Raw genomic sequence first — 9,359 nt, forward strand, 5'->3', positions numbered from 1 at the left:
GTTGTGAGAATCAATTGAGATAACATTGGTAAATGGTAGGCGTTTTTTCTCTCTCCCAGGCTCAAATAACCAGGTTACCCACTGCGGGGGAGGGGAAGAGGCAGGCCTGCCCCGAGTGCGTCTGCCTGGGGGGAGGGTCTATACGTTCAGGAGCTTTAGCCAACCCGGGCTCCCTCCCTAAGCCCTCCCACGTGGAGCGCCCTTTCTGCGCTCCAGCAGTGCCGCCCTAGGAGGGCCGGAATCCATGGTTCAGCTAGGCCGGCGTGCGCCCAGCGCGCAGTAAAGCCTCGCGAGAGCACTGCCCCCCGGGACTTGTAGTTTCCCAAAGCTCGCCCAGTCTGGGGCAAGGCTCCACCTCCCAGACCGCTTCTATACGGTAACGTCACTTCCTGTAGCGGGAAGAACACGTCACTTCCGGCAGATTGAACAATTTCCTGCTGTGGTCGTGACGGTTCTCTCTCTTTCGCTGCCTGATCGTCGCCATCATGGGTCGAATGCACGCTCCCGGGTGAGTGGCCAGGGCCCGAACGGGCAGCCGAGGGCGTGTGGGGCCGGGCAGCTTGGTGGAGGTTACGGAGGTTACGGGGTGCTGGGTGGGCAGTTGGAGCCTGGGCCGGGCCACGTTTCCGTCCTTACCTTACCCGCTCACTCTTGTGTCTCCTCAGGAAGGGCCTGTCCCAGTCGGCTCTGCCGTACCGTCGCAGCGTGCCCACGGTGAGGGGCCGGGCCAGGGAGGATGGGATCGCTGGGGGCCGGGGCGAGGGCCGGGCCAGGGGGTGGGCGGGCTGGGAGCGGGGCGCCTCGGGTCACTCACCCTGAGTCTCCCATCCCTCTGCCCGCAGTGGCTGAAGCTCACCTCGGACGACGTGAAGGAGCAGATCTACAAGCTGGCCAAGAAGGGCCTGACGCCCTCCCAGATCGGTGAGTTCCGGAGCCCCGGGTCTGGGGGAGGACGCCGCCCGGGGCCTCCGATAGCGCCCGCTGTCTGCGGTCAAGATCTCCTTTGAGCTTCACAGCAACTCTGGGAGGCACGAACTGTTATCCCCAATTTACAGATGGGGAAACCGAGGCAGACAGCGTCCTAGTGATTTGCCCAGGGTCGTACAGCTAGTAAGTGTCCGAGGCCGGATTTGAACTGGAGACCTGGAAGATTAAGGCATTGACTCAGCCCGTATGTGTTGGCTGACCCTCTGTTCCCAGTCAAGCAATGAACCTAGTACATGCAGATAAACTGCTAGGAATTAAGAGTAAAAAGCAAAAGCCAGAAAAGCCCCCCAGGGAGCTTCCATTCTAATGGAGTCTATGTGGATAAATAAGAATGTAGGAGATGCTGCCTCCTCTATGCAGAGTGACCATGGGGGTGGGTAGAGTTGTATCAGGAAAAGGCAGAGGTAAGCTGGAATGCATTGCAGCCATGGCCATCCCGTGCCAAGGAGGTCTTCTGTGAAGGTCAGTTTGCCTGGAATGGCTGGAGGGAAGTAACAAAATAAACCTTAAAAAGAATGTGCATCCCCTTAATCTCTCCAGACTGAGAAAAGCAGAGCAGTGGAGTAAGACCTGAAATTTTGCTGTTGCCCTACCTGTTTATAAGGCTTCATAGTTACATTGCCCTTTAAGGTTTGGAAAGCACTGTATTTAAAATCAGTTCTGTGTAGGGATGGGCTATTTTCTCCGCTTTTGCTTTGGAAAAACTTGCCCAGAGCCAGTCTTGCCTGAGGAATGCTCTGAACGTGGTTCAAAATGAACTACAGCAAAGCCACTACTCTTGAATCCATATCCAACACTCATTGCACTGGTAACTTCCCACATTTCTCTGAAAAATCATAGGTTTTAGGCCAAACCTCAGCTATTCTGAATTAATAGATTAATTGGGTATTGTTTCCCTCTTCAGGTGTGATCCTGAGGGATTCTCACGGTGTGGCACAAGTACGCTTTGTAACAGGCAACAAAATTTTGAGAATTCTAAAGTCCAAGGGACTTGCCCCTGATCTTCCTGAAGATCTTTATCACTTGATCAAGAAAGCTGTTGCTGTTCGAAAGCATCTTGAGAGAAACAGAAAGGTAAAAAAAAAAAAAGTACTGGGTCATAAAGGGGGATAAGATGAATCAAGGCAATTAACAGGTTTTCTTGACTGATAAGACAGTATTTTTAGTATATATATATATTTTTTTAAATATTATTTGAGTATCTTTAAATAGCCTTTCATTTGCACCAAAAACTTTCTACAGATATTAATTAGTTGGCTGGTCCACACCATGATTGTACCACAACGTAAAAAAAGCCAGGGCTTATGTTGATGTGGAGAGCATTAAGTGACTTAGTTTGATTCTGCAACATAATTATGTGTGTGTTGGGAGGAAAGGCTTTACCTATGTCATCTCATTAGAATGTAAGCAAGCTCATTGGGGTGTTAATTTTACCTTTTTACCGTTACCAATTTTAGCAATTGTTCCTTCATTATCTTATGTGTTCTTTTGAGAGATTTTCTTGACTGCTTTCTTTCTAGGACAAGGATTCTAAATTCCGTCTGATTCTGAACGAGAGCCGAATTCACCGGCTGGCTCGGTACTACAAGACCAAGAGAGTGCTCCCACCCAATTGGAAATAGTGAGTATTGATTTTTGGTGTCTGGATATTTTTACTCAATCGGGGGTTGTTGAAGCACAGCAGTCCCAGGAATGTCTTTGCTGGGCCTGAGAACCCTGAGCTGCTGGGTGGCCTCCAGGATTGGTTGCTTTTCTTGCACTTGTGGCAGCTGATTTTTGTGGGGGGGACGTGGAGGACCAAAATTAATACCCTTTTATTTTCCTTCCTTGCAGTGAATCATCTACAGCCTCAGCTCTGGTTGCATAAATTTTGGTTTCTGTACTAAAATAATAAAGTCACATGTAACTGAATCCTTGTTTTGTTTCTCCTTTTATGAAAAATAACTGTTAGATCTATCTGAAATACCCCTCTTAGAAGGAGTTCCTTTACAGGATCACTGTTTACATTGGCCTCAGCCTACTATCTAGTCACATTCATTTCACCTTCATTTTAGAGTGAAGGAAACTGAGGCTCTGTAATAATTGACTTCTCATTCTTTAGTCACGAAACCTGTATCCATCCCTTTTTTCCTACCACTGTCCTCAGCCTTTAAAACTTGAATTATTACTCTCTTGTGACCATCAATTGACTCCCTCCTGCCTACTGCTAATGTAATTTAGTTTCCCTGGTTTCAGAAACTCAAGGAAGCTCTTTACTGCCCCTTCTCATTTGTTTTTTCAGGCTTATTACTTCACTTCTCTGTATTTCCTTTTAGTGCTTAGATTGTTCATTAAGGTGAATTTCTTACTCCCAGCTGCCATACCTTAAGTGTTTTTTTTTACGTATTCAAAAACATCTTTGAAGCCTTAACTTATGACCTTTCTTGTCTACCAAGATTTCCCTCATTAATTTACACTTGCCTATAGTTGCAAATTGACTATGATTTTTAGTGGGGGGGGGGTTCATGTTATATATGTATATCTTCAGATCCCATTACTTGTAAAGGAGTCATTTAAGATTTAATTCCCTGTGTGTGATGTCTTCAGTATATTTTAGATCTCTTGGCATTATGTCCACATTTCTCCATAAGTTTTTGGAAGAATTTAACCAGCATGACTGAGGTCTTTAAGCAAAAGCTCTGACTTTCATAGTGCCAGCTCTGTTGATCTATATCTCCCCACTACCAAAAAGACCTGAACCTTTGTGTTTAACTCTTCCCTCCAAAAATAATCTCCAGTAAAGTACCCACTGTGTGTTGTGTTGCTCTGTAAAGTGTCAGTCACCTAGGTACCAGAGATGGAAATGAGAGCATCTTAATAGGAATAATAAAATGTGCACAAATAAGCCTGACTGTTACTGCTGAAATCTTTGAGAACTAGCTTCCCTTTGAACTCCCTTCAGTTTGCTGCTTAATTATTTGTGTGATTCTGGGCTAGGTTGTCCTAAAAATGAAGGAGTTGACTTGGGCGACCTCAAAAGTGCCAGCCCTGCGTCCTGGAATCCTTACATCAGCCAGGTAGAATGTCAGTCACCTAACCCCGATTGCCTCTTCCTTCCCCCCCCCAAAAAAAAAGGTTGTAAGTAACATGGCAAGTTCCTACTTTTCATATCACTCCTGAAATTCCAAGTGCACCTTACTAAGGTGTTCTCGTTTAAGATTCTTACTGGGTATTCCTAGGCATGAAAGTTCTTATTAGGATCACTAGGTGGACTTGCTTGGCTCTGACTCCTATGATATTGAGGGGTCTGGTTACTTTGAGGTAAAAAGGAATGGGGGAGGCCAGAGTCCCAACCCTCTGACTCTCAGTCTGTCAGGGACAGAAGTTACCCCAGAAGCACCTAGTCCAGTCTTAACATTTTACAGATGCGGAAACAAACTCAGGAGAAGTTAAAAACTTGCCTAAGGTCAGACAGCTAGTGTGGCAGAGCCAGGACCCCTAACCCCAGTCTTCTGATTCCCAACTTTGGTGTACTTTGCATCCTAAACAGCCTTCCCCAAAGCTCTTTGGCTTCAGTTTTTTGTTTCTGTGAGGTTAATTTCTGCTTCCTGGGCCTGGTGTGTGCTGGCCGAGTAGAGCCTCTGATCTCGAGCCCTGAAACAGGGGGCTCGATGAGATGGACAAGCAGCTACCCCCATCCTCCTGGGACTTAAGTATAAGGCACTGCTAGTGCTGGGACCTAGAGAGCTAAAGGACTTATCCACCCCTCAAGACCTTACATTCCACAGACATAGAATACAAGGTCATCTGAGCAAGAAGAGAAAGCTGTGCTTCCAGCCCAGGGCCCTAGGCCTAGGAAGCAGCCCTGAAAGGGCCCACAGTCACTGCTGCCAAAGACCCAGAAAAGAAAGTTCTTGCCTCCAAAATCCTCAGCTCCTGCAGTGGTTCAACTATCAGAAACTCAGGATTTTATTGGTGGAAATAACAGGAAAGAAGAAGTGTGACCACTTGCTCTGCTGCCACATCCTAAGGGCCAGGGGCCTTCCCGCTGGACCTGCCCCTAAAACCTTCCACATGAGTTGTGTCCTCCATCCTACAGGGAAGGGACTATTAGCTCTGCTCTTTGTATCCCAGCATTTAGCACAGTGTTCTACACATTCAAGATCCTGCTAAGCCACAGATGAGAAGCAGTGACCCCCAGCTGGTGGTCAAGCCAGAAAGAACTGGGTTCAAGTCCTGCCTTTGAAACACACTGCCTATATATGACCCTGGGCAGTGCAGGAGGTAACCCTAAGAATAAGCTGCAGAGGAAGGGTCTGCCCGCATGAGTACAAAGTTCTCTCATCTGGGAGTTATCTCCAAGGGAATCAGGGCTCAGAGTCCCGTCTATCCCTACTTTTCAGGGAAAGGAGATAGAAACACTAAAATGAACCAGTGCCTTCCCTCAACGAGCTTGGACTCCAGTAGAATCAGAAGTGGATTACTAGGCTTCCATATGGTGTACGTGAGAAGAGTTAAGCACACTGGGCTTTGGGGCACTTTAAAGCTGCTCTGTTGGTGATGATAACTGCCACACTTAGGCTTAAAAGCCCTCTGATCTCTTTAGATCTGTTTTTCAAATTTCCAGGAATCTTCAGTATGTTTAAATAACTGCCAAAAGGCCTTGTCCGTGAGACCACCACTGCTCCTTCCAGCTGAATGGTGGACAAAGCCATCCCCCTTCAGATAGCTCCTGCCTCTCACCCAGGTGGGGAGCTAGCCTTGCCAGGATCTTGTATTTCTGTTGAAGTGATCGCTCTCCCATGTCACAACCCAGGAAGCAGGCTGGTCTTGGCCTATTGACCTGTTATTTAGCGGGTGAATGAGGTTCTGAGCTCAGGTACGCATTCCTGTTCTGTGGGCTTCAGACAAAGTTGTTTATTCCAAGGCAAGTCTGTGGTATCTCCATTTTCTCAGCAGCGTATACTCTAACATTTTCTTGCTAGCACTCCTGTTCATACTTAGATATTTTTATCCATGTTCCTCCTAAGTGCTTTTCTTCCAAAGATCTCAGACCTAGCTTTATTTCCCCTCTGATAGTCTTGCTTTCTTATAGCCCTACCTGGCTGCTCTGTCTTCATCTGGACAGATGTTTCTAGTTCATTCAGAACCCTTGTAACAGGCCAAGTGCCCTTGGGCAGTTTGGATAGATAAATTTATCCTCCTCCACTGAGTTTAAATAATCTAATGTCTACAAAACGTTGCTGAGTGTTCTGTGTCCTGTATACCTGAAATGTAGGATTTGGAATCAGGAACAGTTGTATTCAAATGCCACATCTCATGCTTCTTAGCTGTATGACTTTGGGCAAGTCACTTAACAGGTGAATACCTCAGTTTTCTCATCTGTAAAATGAGGATAACAATAGCACCTACCTCCCAGGATTGTAAGGACCCAATGAGATAAGCTTCTTGAGGTCAGGCACTGACTTTTTGCCCCTTTTTTTGTATTCTCAGGGCTTAGCATAGTGCCTGGCATGTAATGAGCACTTAATGAATGTTGATTGATTGATTTGATTAACTAATGATTAGAATGATTGCATGGATGCAGTCACTCAGTGTGGCCACTAGATAGCGCTCCTTGGTGATGCTGACAACCTCTGGTATATGGAACTCCTGAGTGAGCAAATTCCTACTGCTGCAGGTCAACACCATCCTGGCAATTTATGGTCTTGAGAGTTGCCTAAAGGAGCAGCTCTCAAACTTTTTGATCCCAGGTTTTAAAAAACAGCTTCTGTTTATGTGGGCTGTATGTATGGATACTTGCCATGTTCGAAATTAAAATGTCAGTATTATTGTGAAAATTGTTTTGACCTCCCAGAGACCCTTTGGGACTAGACTGCACTTTGGGAAGAACTGGCCTAGGTCCCAGAGAAGTTCAGTGACTTGCCCAGGATCACCCAATTATATATCAAAGGTGGGACTTACACCCTGGTCTTCCTGGCTTTGAGGCCAGCTCACTATCTACTGTACCACAATGCCCCATACAACCAAAAATCGAACTTTTCACTGATAATGCCTTCGATTTACCCTGTATATATCTTGTTTGTATGTAGCTGTTTGAATATGATCCAGTAGAATGTGAGCTTCTTGAGGGCAGGTACTGTCTTGGCCTTTCTTTGTATCCCCAGCACTTAGCACAGTGTGCCTGGTACACAGTAGGTGCTTATTAAATGCTTATTGACTCAACTTGACATTGTACCTTTATAACTAGCTCTTGATGTATACAAGAATCAGGTAAGTAGAACCATCATGCAAATAGAAATCCAAATAAGATTAGGACCTTTTTAATACTGCCCCTATTCCACTAATTTTGTATCTCTGGAAAAAAACTTTTTCAAACAGAACTTCTATTTTCCTTTGAAGATACATAAAATCTTCAGTTTCCTTGGTACCTGGCTAGCTATTTCAGGCATGCCTATCTATATCTAATATATCTGTGATTAGCAGTCTTACCCCTGTGTAAATTAACATCATCATATCTTAAAATGTTAGAGATCATTGAGTCTTAGAACCTCTCACTTTAGAGGAGGAGAGGAAAGGAAGTGACTTGTCCAAGGCCATACAACAAGAGACTAGAGAACTAGCCTATATTTATCACTTCAAGCCTTATACTTTTTCTGTGATACCAAGTTGACAATAACAATATTGAGATGAGTGATCATAAATTATATTGGAACTGAAACATGACAGAAAAAAACAACTGCTTATAACCACCCAGGTATTACTGCTCCATAAAAATTGAAAGTATAATAAATCAACAGATAGTATCATTCCAAATATTCCTCATTTCCAAAGTTCATGTAATAAATTATTCCATATCCCGCTGATTTGGGAGTTCCCTGTAGTGATGCACATCTAAGCCCCCTCCATGCTTGTCCATTCCTTGAGACTCTTGTCCGCACTGTCTTGAAAGTTTCTCCCAACATCCAGAAGGTAGCAGTGGGACACTGGGGCTATCCACCTTCCATCCCTCCCAACCCATGAAACATGGCATGAAAAGCTTCCAAAATAAACAGATGGAGTAGAAGAAACTAAGAACGTGTGGGAGTAGAGGGAAATACATGTCGCCTTATTGTCTTGTCAGCTGCTAGAGTACCGAGGATATATTCCCTGAGTCTTCAGAAGATGAGCTCGTATTCCACTACTCTTACTCCACTACAAAATTTTATCCCCCTGAGTAACAGTCGGTACAACATTAAATATAAAAAAAAGTAATATTTTCTATCTCCATCAAAAAATAGTAGAATAAGACATGAAAAAGACAAGAAAATTTCTATAGCACTTTACAGTTTGAAAATAATGAAGATGGGGAGCAGCTAGGTGGCGCAGTGGTTAGAGCACTGGCCCTGGCATCAGGAGGACCTGAGTTCAAATTTGGCCTCAGACACATGACATTTACTAGCTGTGTGACCCTGGGCAAGTCACTTAACCCCATTGCCTAGCCCCCCCCAAAAAAGAAAAGAAAGAAAATAATGAAGATGGGACCGTTGTCCCGGAGGGACATCACCCAAGATAGCTCATGTTTGCCTCTACCTCGGAGAAAGCGAGTGGGTCCTTGGAGGTACTCTCCTGGGCTGGGCTCCTCCCCAGTAGGACCTCCAACAGGACCCAGAGAGTTAGAAAGAACAACAATAGTCATTAGCATTTGCATAGTGCTTTAAAGTTTGAGAAACACTTGGCAGTTTTTCTCATTTGATCCTCACAGCAACCCTGGGAGGGAGGTGCTATTATCCCCATTTTACAGTTCATCTGTTATATGATTTGCCCACTGTCACACAGCCAGTGTGAGATAAGAATTGAACTCAGGCCTGCTCCATGACTGTTTCAGAGCTCACCTGCTGTTCCACCTGGCTGCCAGTTTCTTATTTGCAGTGCAAAATATTGAGCAGTTACCTCGCTGGTCCATGAGGTGTGTAAGTTTCAGGATCTGCCGCACTTGTTTCATGAGAAGGTGTGTGTCTAGCAGGGTGTTCTCTGAGCTAGAAGCAAGCTGAATGAGCCCTCAGAAGGCCAGCCTTTACAATTTGTTCATGTGTTCTACGTATCTCTGGATCCTAGGCTCCTGGCAAGGCTTAGGGCTGGAAGGAAGCTTGCAGGTCATTTAGAACAGATCACTCCTTTCATTTTATAGATGAGAAAACAAGCCTAGAGATGTTACCTGGCCACAAAGGTGAGTCACAGAGCCAGGATTTGAACCTAGTCTCTGGCTCTGTATCCAGCACTGTCCTAAGACTGAGCTTTGTGAGCAGTCTCTAGACTGAAAAACAAACAACCAATCTCAAGTATGGCCAGAGTCTGCTCAAAGCCAATACGACTGCCGAACATTTTAAATAGAAAACATTTCCCTACCCAGG

At 45.2% G+C, this 9,359-nt stretch overlaps 1 protein-coding gene across 1 annotated transcript; it reads left to right on the plus strand.

The window, feature by feature from the left end:
• Positions 1–401: 401 nt before the first annotated feature.
• On the plus strand, positions 402–2,898 carry RPS13 (ribosomal protein S13). The gene is made up of 6 exons (XM_021005523.2): positions 402–508; positions 666–714; positions 843–921; positions 1,892–2,061; positions 2,508–2,608; positions 2,821–2,898. Exons 1-6 carry the CDS (start codon positions 486–488, stop codon positions 2,852–2,854), a joined length of 456 nt encoding a protein of 151 aa, XP_020861182.1. The 5' UTR covers positions 402–485; the 3' UTR covers positions 2,855–2,898.
• The last annotated feature ends 6,461 nt before the right edge of the window (positions 2,899–9,359 follow it).

The sequence above is a fragment of the Phascolarctos cinereus genome, unplaced genomic scaffold, assembly GCF_003287225.1.
Source record: "Phascolarctos cinereus isolate Bilbo 61053 unplaced genomic scaffold, phaCin_HiC Scaffold_9;HRSCAF=440, whole genome shotgun sequence".
NCBI classification, from domain to species: Eukaryota; Metazoa; Chordata; class Mammalia; order Diprotodontia; family Phascolarctidae; genus Phascolarctos; species Phascolarctos cinereus.